Raw genomic sequence first — 14,146 nt, 5'->3', positions numbered from 1 at the left:
GACAAGCATATAATATATGTAGGATGTATCTTGGGGAAAGCAATAACATTTACATCAGATTCAGCCTTTAAATCTAACTACTAGTTTTCAGAAACATGGAGCAACAAGTTCAGAGACACTTCAGGAGCTCAAACAGCAGAATCTAGAATATGATAGGCCTTATGCAAACAATATAGTTTCCTCAAAGCACTGCAAGAAGAAAGTAAGTTGGGAGGGGAACCTAAAACTGTAAGGGATGTATGAAAAATATCAACCAAATGAAATGTGTGGACTCCCTTGAATAAACAAAATTGTTAAAAAAGAAATAGGAGGGGCCAGAACTGTGGTGCAAGGGGTTAAGTCGTGGCTTGCAGCACTGGCAAAGAAGTGGAAGATGGCCCAAGTCCCTGGGCCCCTGCGTCCGCATGGGAGACCCAGAAGAAGCTCCTGGCTTTGGATCAGCCCAGCTCCAATGCTGCAGCCATTTAGGGAGTGAATCAGCAGATGGACGATCTCTCTCCATCTCTCCCACTCTTTGTAACTCTGCTTCTCAAATAAATGAATGAATAAATAAATCTTTTAAAAAATAAATATACAAAATCAAAATTCTTAGGGGTGAAAAGGTACGTTATCTGAGATGGCTGCAAATAATTTGGTTGAGGCACAGTAGGTGATATAAGGTCAGCTACAATTGGCATGGACTGATAAACTGCTACAGCTGGATGATCAGGCCTCACTGCATTATTCCCTACTTTTCTATAAATTAGAAATTTGCTACAAATAAAAACTTAAAAAACAGGCAATATATATTTGTTGTACAAAATTTGAAAATACAGAGAAGCAAAAAGAATATCATAAAAATCACCCATAATCATCAACTGAGATTGCATGCTGTTAATATTTTGAAGAAATAAATTTCGCTAAAGATAATGGAAGGGGAGAAAAGGGAAGAAAGAGGACTAAAAGTCTGGCCAATCTATAAAAAGATAATGACAGCACTTTTTATTTTTAATGGGAAAGAGAGAAAACCCATTTGATTCAGGGTGAGGATGGTGGGAGCTGAGTTGTGATCCAAGCCTCTGCCACAGCCTGCCAAGTAAGACTTGCGGCCTTCATCCATTGGCTGGCCCAGCCCGGCTACTGTGGGCATTTAGGGAGTCAACCAATGAATGGAAAGATCTCTCTCTTCTCTTTGTCTCTCCCACTCTTGAGTCACTCTGCCTTTCAAATAAATCAATCTTTAGATAAGAGTCGGAGAACTCAAGGGGCTTCCATAGCCTTGGAAACTCATGACTGGTGCATACGGAGATTACTGATGCCATAAACAGGAGTGTCAATTTGTAAAGTCAACAACAGGAGTCACTGTGCACTTACTCCTCATGTAGGATCTCTGTCCTTAATGTGCTGTACACTGAGGCTTAATGCTATAACGAGTACTCAAACAGTATATTTCACTTTGTGTTTCTATGGGGGTGCAAACTGTTGAAATCTTTACTTAATGTACACTAAACTGATCTTCTGTTAAAAAAAAAAAAAAAGAAAAAAAAAAGAAACTATCAACTCCCAACTTGACTCTCACTGGGATTAAACATGACAATAGGTCTGATCTGATTTCATCATCATTTAAAAAAAAATCATCTATTATTTTTCACTTTATGTTTCTGTGTGGGAACAAACTGTTGAAATCCTTACTTAAGGTATACTAAGCTGATCTTCTGTATACTAAGATAATCGAAAATGAATCTTGATGTGAATGGAAGGGGAGAGGGAGTGGGAAAGGGGAGGGTGGTGGGTGGGAGGGACGGTATGGGGGGGAAAGCCATTGTAACCCATGAGACGTACTTTGGAAATTTATATTCATTAAATAAAAGATATAAAAAAAAAATAAATAAATAAAAAATAAAAATTAGGAATTGTGACACGGAGGTGCCAACTGAAGTCAAGAAAGTGGGTAGAAAGAAGCCAGAGGCCACTGCTCACTGTGGCTACTTATTCGATGCTGTGCCCCGGGCAAGGACAGGTCCACATGGTGATCTCCAGCAAGGTGGTTTGGGAGAAACCACTTCCCTATGGGTTACTTAAACCATTGAGCCTCTGGCAACTCAGAAGATGGAATACACTGAAAAGTCATTTTTGCTGTCTCCATCAGTAAGGTCATCAGTGTATGCTGAAATGCACTACTCATCAGGAAGAGACTAAAAGGAAACAATTATCAGCTTCATCCTGCCTCAGAATTTGAGCAACCAAGGTTTTTACACATTTTTTATATTATTACTGTATCCAATAACTGTCCAGAAACAAAATAATTAAACTACAGGGCTTTAAAAATACTTCATTTGGGGCTGGTGCTGTGGTGTAGTGGGTAAAGCCACCGCCTGCAGTGCTAGAATCCCATATGGGCACCAGTTGGAGTCCCGGCTACTCCACTTCTGATCCAGCTCTCTGCTGTGGCCTGGGAAAGCAGTGGAAGATGGCCCAAGTCCTTGGACCCCTGCACCCATGTGGGAGACCCAGAGGAAGCTCCTGGCTTCGAATTGGCGCAGCTCTGGCAGTTGCGGCCAATTGGGGAATGAACCAGCAGATGGAAGATCTCTCTTTCTCTCTCTGCCTCTCCTCCTCTCTCTGTGTGGCTCTTTCAAATAAATAAACAGATCTTTTTTAAAAAATAGTTCTTTTGCTTCCATAAAGCAATTAGGTATTTAGGAACACATCCCAAGTCAAGAAAATCTTTAAGAAGTTTCTGTTTCCAAGGCCGGTGCTGTGGCGAAGTGGGTTAAGGCCCCAACCTACAGCACCAGCATCCCCTATGGGCACTGGTTCGAGTCTCAGCTGCTCCACTTCTGATCCAGCTCCCCACTAATGTACCTGGGAAAACAGCAAAGGTTGGCCCAAGTCCTTGGGCCCTTGTACCCACGTGGGAGACCTGGAAGAAGCTCCTGGCTCCCTTGTGGACATCTGGGGAGTGAACCAGCAGACAGAAGACCTTTCTCTCGCTCTGTCTCTACTTCTCCCTCTAACTCTTTCAAATAAATAAAATAAATATTTTTTTAAAAAGTTGCTGTTTCCAAGTTGTATTTTTTTTTTCTTTTAATTCGTACTTATTTTATACTGAGTTTATTCCCGAGCCATAAGTTTTTGCTTCTTTAGTTTCTTCTGGGATATCTTTTTCTTCTGTGCCACCTCCTCTTCTGGCTTAGGAACAATCTGTTCCTTCTCAGTGAGGATCATCTCAATGTGGCACGGGGAGCTCATGTAGGGTTGATCCGGCCGTGGGCTCTGTAGGTCCGGCGGCGCATCTTGGGGGCCTTGTTCACCTGGATGTGCTCAATGACCAGAGAATCTACATCCAAACCCTTCAGCTCAGCATTACTCTGCATTTTTAAGCATGTGCAGCAGAAACTCGGCACTTTTTCTGGGCCAACAACCCTGGGTCCAACCCCACTGCTTGGCCTGGGCACATCTACCAACTCCACCATTGTACCGACGGAATGGCACACACTGCTTCTTTAATGTGACGTCTTTCAGGTATTTGGTGGTTTTTCGGATATGCATACCCTTGATGGCCTGGGCAGTTTCTCGAGTGTTCTTAAAGTAAACGCGAAGATTTGAGCCTCTTGATTTGCATGATTTTGTGGGGTTTTCTGGGTCCAGTGAGTAGTGAACCATTTTCGCAGGTCACCTAAGGCCGCTTACAGGAAGAGCTGTATTTTTTTTTTTTTTTTTTTTAGATTTATTTATTTGAAAGACAGAGTTAGAGAGAGGTCTTCCTCTGGTTCACTCCCCAGATGGCTGCAACAGCTGGAGCTGCGCCGATCCAAAGCCAGGAGCCAGGAGTCAGGAGGTTCTTCTGGGTCTCCCACGTGGGTGCAGGGGCCCAAGGACTTGGGCCATCTTCTACTGCTTTCCCAGGCCATAGCAGAGAGCTGGATCGGAAGAGGAGCAGCCGGTCTCAAACCGGTGCCCATATGGGATGCCGGCGCTTCAGGCCAGGGCTTTAACCTACTGTGCCACAGCACCTGCTCCATGTTTCCAAGTTTTTAATACAATTTAAACTTAGTGTCCCAATGACTTAATGTATCCCATACATATAACAAACACTCATTTCTCATCAACCATTCATTTATTTAGTTTATTATTTATTTTGTCCATAATAAAGCCTTATATAGATTTTGCTAGCAAAAGGAGCCAGTTTTACCAACCTTTATTATCCGCTGCAATGAACCCCAGGATGTTCTCATGGCGTAACATTACGGTCTGGTAAATCTCTGCTTCCCGGAACCAGGAGCGCTCCTCCCTGGAGGAGAAAATCTTCACAGCCACTTCCTCTCCCCGCCACTTCCCTCGCCAAACTTCTCCAAATCGACCTTTGCCAATGCTTTCTTGTAACACAATAGTCCTTGCAATTGTTCTCTGAACAAGCAATGGTAAACCTAAGGGCAAAAACAAACAGCATTCAACATAAACCATCCATGAAATTACGCTTCCTGCGCCATGATCGGCACTCCCAAGTGATCCAGACTGACACTGCTCCTCACGCCCGATCTGTAAAGAACTTACAGTCTCACTGGAGATATAAACTATGGCTGAAAAGGGTAATTTATGAGAAGAGAGGAAAATAAACACAATAAAAGAAACCAAAACTCCTGCCTAGTGAATCAAGATAGGCTTTGTAAAGTAAGCTGAATCTCAACTGTCTTATCCAGAAGCAGCATGACCAAAGGGAAGAAGGAAGAAGGGTGCTTAGTTAGGAACACGCAAGCCAAGGCAGAAGAAAATGAATGCTACACGTTTTGGGAAGCAGCTTGGATAATCAGAAAGGATGTATATGGCAAAGCAGTAGAAGAGAGCTGTCACCACACGATGAAGAGCACTGAATGCCAGGTTCAAGATAACCCACGAGGCTGCGGGTAGAGGAAGAATTAAAAAATTTCTGGAAAAAAAAAAACATGAATGGGGGTGGGGTAATTTTTAAAATCTTAATTTAGGAAGATGAATCTGATAATGGTTTTACTTATAAGAAGACAAAAGGATGTGAACACAAGAAATGTAAGCAAATTCTGGCCTAACTTTTAATAAATCAGTAAAAATTATTACAAAACCTTGCAAGCAATTTACTTGCTAGGAATTGGCTATCTAGGTAATATTGGTATCTTGAAGAACTACACCAAGTAATGTAATATCTGTGTTTTTTCACTAATTAAACTTCTGTTACGATGGGCTAAGGACCTAAACAGAAATTTTTCAAAAGAGGAAATCCAAACGGCCAAAGGACACATGAAAAAATGTTCAGCATCACTAGCCATCAGGGAAATGCAAATCAAAACCACAATGAGGTTTCACCTCACTCAGGTTAGAATGGCTTATGTACAGAAATCAACAAACAACAGATGCTGGTGAGGATGTGGGGGAAAAGGCACACTGATCCACTGTTGGTGGGAATGCAAACTGGTAAAGCCACTGTGGAAGACAGTTTGGAGATACCTCAGAAATCTGAATATAGCCCTGTCACATGACCCAGACACCCCACTCCTTGGAATTTACCCAAGGGAAATTAAATTGGCAAATAAAAGAGCTGTCTGCACCTCAATGCTTATTGCAGCTCAATTCACAATAGCTAAGACATGGAATCAACCCAAATACCCATCACAGAAGACTAGATAAAGAAATTATGGAATATGTATTCCATGTAATATTACATAGAATCTGGTCATTTGCAACAAAATGGAGGAATCTGGAAAACGTCATGCTGAGTGAAATAAGCCAGTCCCAAAGGGACAAATATCATATGTTCTCCCTGATCTGTGACAATAATTGAGTACCTAAAAGGAAACCTGTAGAAGTGAAACTGACACTATGAGAAGCAATGAATTGATCAGCCCTTGTCCTAATTGTTGAGGAACTGCTTACTATTTTATTTTTTTTAGGATTTTATTTTTCTACTTAATACCATTGGTTGAACTCTTTAAGACTTAACAAAATTATCTTTAGGAGTTTAAATCCAAGTGAAAATTTATCCCTGTTAAAAATAAGAGTGGGAATAAGAGAGGGAGGAGATGTGCAGTTTGGCACACACTCCCTCGGACTTTACCCAAAGGGTAAAGCTAAAAACGTGCCATGGAACTCCAAATTCCATTAAGTTGGCAGGTACCAATGCCATCTTACTAGTTAAAGTGATCAGTTTAAGTTTATAACTGATCATAAAGATAGGATTAAGTGTCAAAGGGACCACATAAATAAGACCAGTGTCTGCTAATAACAATAGATGGAATTAAAAAGGAGAGAGCTACCCAACATGGGAAGTGGGATACACAGCAGACTCATAGAATGACAAATGCTCTACGCAGCACTCTGGCCTCAGAATCAGCCCTTAAGGTATTCGCATCTGGCTATAAAGCCCATGAGAGTATTTCAGGCATGGAAAGCCAAGACACTGAGGCAAAAAATGACCTACATGAAAGATCTCTGTGAGTGAGATCCTGGTGGAAATAAGGGGTCATCAAAGAAGGAGGTACCTTTCTCTGAAGGGAGGAAAGAACTTCCACTTTGATTATGGCCTTGACTAAATAATGTCAGAGTCTGTGGACTCAAGAGGCTTCCACAGCCTTGGCAGCTCATGACAAGAGTCTCGGATGATTACTGATATCATAAATAAAAGTGTCAATTGTTAAATCAACAACAGGAGTCACTGTGCACTTGCTCCCCATGCAGGACCTCTGTCCTTAATGTGTTGTACTATGAGAATTAACAGTAAAACTAGTCTTCAAACAGTACTTTATACTTTGAGTGTCTGTGTGGGTGCAAACTGTTGAAATCTTTACTTAGTATACAGTTGATCTTCTGTATATAAAGATAATTAAAAATGAATCTTAATGAAGAATGGGATGGGAAAAGGAGTAGGAGATTTGTGGGTGGGAGAATGGTATGGGGGTAAGAACTGCTATAATCCAAAAGTTGTACTTTCAAAATTTATATTTATTAAATAAAAGTTTTCTATAAAAGTAAATAAATAAATGCAAAAAATTTGCATAAAAACTTCTCTTACTCAGAAAATACATATTTTTTAAATATTGCCATAATACAAATATCCATGACATTTAAAACACTCAATTTGGAACACTTAGCATCATATCCCCCATTCACTAAGAAACTGTAAATTTAAATTATATTGACACTAATAAAATACCAGTATACATCATGTTTGAAATTATTTATGCAATCTATGTACATAATTTTTGTCATTTATAATCTATACTCAGATTTGCTTATTAGATCAAATTAACATATTGACAGTAAATGAAACTATCTGTTCTTTTTGGTTCCCTGATGTGAAGTGCTTATAAAATGGTAAGTCTTTAAAGCAGTCAGAAGCTCTTCTCTTTATATCTTTCAGATTTCCAAATGAGTCTTTTCTTCCCTTGCTCTGCTCTTCCTACCTCCCATAAAGTTGTTAGTCGTCTAATTATAAACAACTGTTTTTATGTTTATAAGGTGACTACTAAACACAGAACAGTAAGAAATCTGTATGTAAATCAAGGAGCTCTTTCACACTATGAACAATCAATTCCTAATAACTTTATGTCACTTTGTAAAGATATTAATTTATTAAATTTCCTTAAAGTCTTGTATAGGGTCACACTATGTACACAAAGTATACTAAAGAGTTCATTTCAAGAGACCAATAAGGAAGTTATAAAAGCAAATGATAAGGCCGGCACCGCGGCTCACTAGGCTAATCCTCTGCCTTGTGGCGCCGGCACACCGGGTTCTAGTCCCGATCAGGGCGCCAGATTCTGTCCCGGTTGCCCCTCTTCCAGGCTAGCTCTCTGCTGTGGCCAGGGAGTATAGTGGAGGATGGCCCAAGTATTTGGGCCCTGCACCCCATGGGAGACCAGGATAAGTACCTGGCTCCTGCCATCGCATCAGCGTGGTGCGCCAGCCTTGGCGGCCATTGGAGGGTGAACCAACGGCAAAAGGAAGACCTTTCTCTCTCTCTATCTCACTGTCCACTCTGCCTGTCAAAAAAAAAAAAAAAAAATGATAAAGAAGAAAAAGCCATCACAGACGCAGAGTCTAAAAATGCCTTACAGGTTTCAGACTCATGTAAATAGTATGGTCAAGAAAGGCTAACATGGGTGGGCACTGCTGCATTGTTGAGAGCCTGGAGGGAGTCCCTGCTCCACTTCCCATTCAGCTTCCTGCTGTGTACCCTGGGAGGCAGCAAGTAATGGCTTAAGTCCTTGAGTCCCTTCTACCTATATGGAGTTCCTAGTTCCTGGCTTTGGCTTGGCCCAGTCCTGGCTGTTACAGGCATTTGGTAAGTGAATCAGTGGATGAAGGACATCTCTGTCACTCTGTCTTTTAAAGTTAATTCTTTTTTAAAAAATGCTAACAGGATAAGAGTTTTTGTATTTCCCTTCACTACTGGATTCTATATGCAGAATTAGAATTAAAAACTGAATCTAGGTTTCATCATGCTATCTATAGTGGGTTATTATAACCCTCATGAATACATGGGCATTTTTAAAAGGCAACAATTTTCTTCTAAAGACAAAAAAAATCTATATTCTCTTGCTTTACTGTTCTCTGCCTTCAAAAGTGCTTGAGAGGAAGCTTCAATAGCAAAACAGGGTCCCAGCTCCTTCACATGCAGAAAACAATGGAAATAAGACCTGAACAAGATGTACATATTCCAAGAGATCCTAAGTATGCACTGGCATACTAACAGACTCACTGTTTCAAAACCTGACACATATGCACATGTACATGCTCACATACATCTTACAATCCAATCACAGCTGAACTGGGTTTCACATGCACAGCCTGTGACTCAAATTAATGAATAGGGATTGGGCTATCTTCAAGGCTGGAGCTATTAGGACACAGCCCTTCACAGTCTTCCCTGCAGTTCTCATATAGCCTTTGAGAGGCAGAGGGAGTACCTTCCTTCAGATATCCCATGTTACTGTGAAATAAACATGCAATCCAAACCATGAAATGCTCAGGTTTAGTTTTCCTCAATGAGTAAAAGAACTAAATATGGTATTATGAACAGATGTCTTCCTTAGTCATAAACTTTATAATAAAATAGAAGGGAAACAGCTGGCATTTTCTACTATCATTCAACAGAAGATAGCTTCTGCCTGGATAAGTTAAGAAAGAATTCTGTACACAGGGAAAGAAGATCCTAAACCAGGCTTTTATTACAATACAACAAATTGATAATTGATGTTGCATGTCCAAGTTTTCTTCCAAATATGCTTTTAATTAAAGAGTTAACAATTGACATCTAGACACAAATTTACCATTTACCAAGGATTCAGGCAAACATTTTCTCATTTGAATTTCATAGCAATTCACTGAGTTGCACAGAATAGGGCTCATCACTTTCATTTTTCTTTTAAAAGATTTATTTATCTGAAAGGCAGAGTTACAGAGCGAGAGGGAGGATAGGAGGGAGGGGGAGAGAAGGAGGGAAGGAGAGAGGTATCTTCCATCTGCTGGTTTGCTCCCAAATGGCTGCCAACAACCAGGGTTGGGCCAGGAGCTTCATTCAGGTCTCTCTCCCACATGGGTACAGGGGCCCAAGCACTTGGGCCATCTGCTGCAGCTTGCCCAGGTACATGAGCAGGGAGTTGGATCAGAAGTGGAACAAGCCAGGACTTAAACTGGTGCTCATATGGGATGCTCGTGTTGCAGGTGGTGGCTTAATCTGCCATGTCACTACACCAGCCCCCCATTACTTTCATTTTAAAGATGAAATAACTCAAGCATGAGACATCAGTGACACAAAGCCACAGACCTGGCAAATGATACAGATAAGTTTTTGCAGGGTAAGGCATAAAAGCAGGAAGAATTTTCAGACAATAGAGAGCTGCAATTCTTGATGGATCTAGAAATATATGAAAAATGGAAAAGTATTTCCATTCTGTATTTCATGTTTACACTTTACAAAGTAAACACATACCTTATTCAGAAAACAAGCACCACCCACATAGCAATTCCTTTTCATTGTTTAGGTCCACTGGTTCCCTTTGAAGTACAATCCATACCACTGCACTGAGGGCTATGAGCTGCTTTGATTTCCCTGAGTGTAGGCAAGTAGATCAAAGGGATTAATTCCAAATGATCTGTAGTCAATCTGCATTTCTAGGACTTTGGCTTTTGTTTATTATAGTTTTGCACCAGGATAACTTCTAGAAGGAGTGAAATTTTCTGTAGGAACCATCTGAATCAACTGAGACTCAATGGGGAAAGCCCAGAAACCACCTCTATCCACCACTCCTGCCCCAACTCTGTCACATCTTCAGTACTAAGGCTGCTCCATTTCAGCCTATCACATCTTCAGTACTAAGGCTGCTCCATTTCAGCCTACTATCTCCCTCCCACAATTGCTTCAGAAGTCCCCATGGTTGACTTAAGAGACCTCAGCTCCAGTGCAATTCTATATGTTTCACGGTGACCATAGAAGGACTGACTCACAGAATACACAAGACTAGTTTACAGACTTCAGGTCATGGAATCAGTTTCCTCATACTGAATACAATGAACAGATATACATACTCAATGATGGGCATTTCAGACATTTCTCATTACATGAACTTTCTGTATCATTAGATGTGACTTTTTGCTTTGGAGCTATGACTTCCCAGTCATAACTTTGGCTTTAACGTTTCTTTAATATTCCCTGAAGTTTTCATCATTTATGTTTTTTAATCTTCACCTTATTCATCAATTTGGCCATCAGATGATTTAGACTTTTCAAAAGATACTACATTTCATTTAGAAGTCCTAACAAACCACTCTTCAGTATTATTATCAACAGTGTTTGCTTTTTATTTGTGATGAGGAAGCTGAAGCCAAAAGAGGTAATACGGTTTAAGCAAAGACTCAAAACCAATCAGTGACAAAGCATGCACTGGAATCTAGATTCACAGCCAAGAATCAAATTCCAAAATTCTAAGGGATGGGATGTTCCCTTCTTAATATCCCTCTAAATCACATGCAATAAATAAATAAAAAAGGTATTTCCCTTTGGCTTAAAAACGAAGCACTGCTTTCTCAAAATCCATCTTAGCAAGGGGAATTATCTATCACTTATCTCACAAAAATTAACAAACAGAACTGAGAAAAGCAAACATCACAGGGGCTATGGACACACAGGGCTGTACTAAAGTGGTCAGACTTTTCTGAAGTGAGAAAATGACTAAGAATTAATTAGTTTAATGAAAAATCAGGCCTCAGCTAAAGATGGCAATTTTACAGTGTCAAAAAAGCAATAATCTCCCCAATTCCAAACATATTTCTTTCATGCCTGCTTTTAAATACACAAATAAAGCTGCTAAATAATCCTGGGTAGCTGCAGATCATTCAAACATCTATGAACTTAACCCTCTTCCATTGATGAGAATAACTGTCCTTATACTTTCTACCTCATTCAGTCATGAGGAGCAAATGAAACTTCTTATGTGAGAATGCTTTAAAATGTATTCAACTACGGAGCTGACTTACTGACTTATTTCGACGGAAATAATTTCCGAGTCCTCTATACTAACCCAGTCACAGCCAGATGCTGACCAAACCTAAAGATCTTCATAAGTTTCAAACCCAGAATAAGTTTTTAGGAAACTAAGTCATTGGCTTAGCCAACTAATAAAATCAATATCATAGTTAATTCTTAAAAAACTTCGTAGGAAAAAGGAGAAACAATTACATTACCTGATCCCGAACCCGATGTTGTCATATCATAAATTAAATCTTTTAACGTGGTGCCCTCTGAAATAAAAGGGCGATCTAATGAAGGATCCTCCTCATTTGGCACCCGGTGGTGAATGACCGTGCGGTTATGGCAGATATAGACCATCAACATGAGTGAGATGCAGACGAAGCAGACTGGTCCAGCAATGACAGCTGCTAGTTCGACAGGACCAAGGCCAGGTGACTGCTTTACTGAAAAAGGGCCTCAAATGAAATAAACATAAACAACAACAAAAACACTGTAGGTGGCACCCACATTTTCCTAATCCTCCACATCTCCCACAGTTGGTCCCTGCCACCACTTAGTCACAGAGCAACTCACAGGACTCAAATCCAGAACAAGAGGATCACTCAGTCCTCTTCCATTAGCCCTCCTCACCATCACCAGCTCAGTCAGCACCCTCATACTTTCTTGTATTCACAGCCATCATCTGAATCACAAGGCTACCTAGCTACCACCCACATCCTAGAACCTCTGCATTTTTCATTTCAGGACACAAATAAAGGAACCAAAATCAGGAACAATTCCCAAAATTGTCTTCTTAAAAGTGTTTTTTTTTTTTTTTAAAGTACTTTTAGCATGTCTTCTTATTGCATGGCTTATAGCAAGGTATATTATATTCCTCACTCTCTCTATATATATGTATGTATATATATATACACACACACACACACACATACGTACACACATATATACATACACACACAAAAAAAATAAGGAAAAAGTAAAAAAACACTACAGCCTCACCACCCCAAACAACTCATATTTTAATATATATACGAGGGGACTTCAAAAGTTAGTGGAAAAACATAATAAGTAGAAGACATGTTTATTTTGTTGTGAAAAATTTTGAAGTCCATGCATAGTTTTTCAAAACATGCATTTCTAGGGGCTGGCGCCGAGGCACACTAGGTTAATCCTCCACCTGCAGCGCTGGCATCCCATATGGGCACCGGGTTCTGGTCCCGGTTGCTCCTCTTCCAGTCCAGCTCTCTGCTGTGGCCCGGGAAAGCAGGAGGATGGCCCAAGTGCTTGGGCCCCTGCACCCGCGTGGGAAACCAGGAAGAGGCACCTGGCTCCTGGTTTTGGATCAGCCGTTGCGGCCATTTGTGGGGTGAACCATCAGATGTAAGACCTTACTCTCTGTCTCGCTCTCTCTCACTGTCTGTAACTCTACCTGTCAAATAAATAAATAAATAAATCTTTAAAAAAAATATGCATTTCTAATGACGTTTTTAAGAATCCCCTTGTACCTCCAATTTTTTTCCAGGCAATATATTATCTTTTTTTTAAACAGTTTGCATACTTTACAGTCTACTATAGCCAACTAAACTTTTTAATTCCAAATCATTTATTTTCCTATAATCTCTTAATAGATAACATTTTGTATTGTTTCAGAAACCACATTAATTACAATTATTTTGACATTCATTTTGAGCCTTACTAGTTCACTACTCATCCATATTTTTTTCATATCATATTTCTCCCATTCCTTACATCTTCATTTGGATTGATTTCCTTTCATATAGAATCCTGTTTCTAGTAATTTCCTTTAGGAAAAGTATATGAGTGTGTACTGAAAGAGTTATCTAAGGATAGCAGATGCCTTAGCATATAAAATCCCGGTTTACTTCAAGAATTTTGAGTGACAATTCTACTTCCCTTCTTTTAAGGCAGCAGAAAATCTGAACTTTTTTCCTTTTATAGGTAACTGGTGTTTACACATGCTAAATGCTTTTAAGATTTTTTTTAAGCCTTGAAACTGACACTAATTTTCACTAATTTTGCTTGCTCTCCTCTCTTCTGCCTGTTCTTAATGCCTTTTTTCTGGACTTTTAAAAATAAGCATATTGGGTACCCTAGATCTGTCCTCTACCTCTCTTAATTTGTTCACCAACTGTCTTTCTCTCTGAATTGTAACACAATTTCTCAAGCTTGACAATAAAATTACAATAGCCAGTCCACTGTTAACTCTCAAGAATACATTTTTTAAAACATTCATCAACAGCTTTTCAGCTGAAAGTGATTTTTAACAACCGTGAAATGTTCTCCCTTCCCAGTGAAAGGCTGGAAACTGACCTTGGCCTGGGTGGAGGTTCCTCCCTCACAGGCAGCAAGTCTGTCCACAAGAGCTCATCTACTCTAACGTACCCAGTTCAGTCCACTTCTTTCGAACCACTGCTGCTTCTCATTTGTAATTTTTGCTGTTTGCCTATTCAGGAGCTGGAAATGAGTAGTTCTGTGTATTTAGCAGTTGAAAGGAGGGGACTTCTTTACGTTTTATAAATCTCTACTCATATATTTCAAGCTCAAACAATAGCAATGGGAAACTGGGGAATTACCATGTTCTACTGCAGATGCCTACATAAAAGTCACAAAGAAATTAGTCTGACAGGGCCTTCCCCTGGGAAG

General features: G+C 40.0%; 1 protein-coding gene across 3 annotated transcripts in view; it reads right to left on the bottom strand.

The window, feature by feature from the left end:
• Window positions 1-14,146, bottom strand: part of TGFBR1 (transforming growth factor beta receptor 1) — a 73,213-nt gene that overhangs the window by 28,462 nt on the left and 30,605 nt on the right. The window contains exons 3-4 of one of the 3 annotated variants that reach the window (XM_051843628.3): window positions 11,695-11,937; window positions 4,179-4,409 (exon numbers count right to left, since the gene is read on the bottom strand). In XM_051843628.3, coding sequence (XP_051699588.1) covers window positions 4,179-4,409; window positions 11,695-11,937 — 474 coding nt within the window. The remainder of the gene's footprint in view (window positions 1-4,178; window positions 4,410-11,694; window positions 11,938-14,146) is intronic. The other 2 variants (XM_051843634.3, XM_051843640.3) reach the window with 2 other exon arrangements.

This window comes from Oryctolagus cuniculus, chromosome 1 (assembly GCF_051225735.1).
Source record: "Oryctolagus cuniculus isolate XC-2025 breed Fujian yellow rabbit chromosome 1, ASM5122573v1, whole genome shotgun sequence".
Lineage (NCBI taxonomy): Eukaryota > Metazoa > Chordata > Mammalia > Lagomorpha > Leporidae > Oryctolagus > Oryctolagus cuniculus.
Note: the sequence above shows the minus strand (reverse complement) of the source record. Positions and strands in the feature narration are given on the sequence as shown.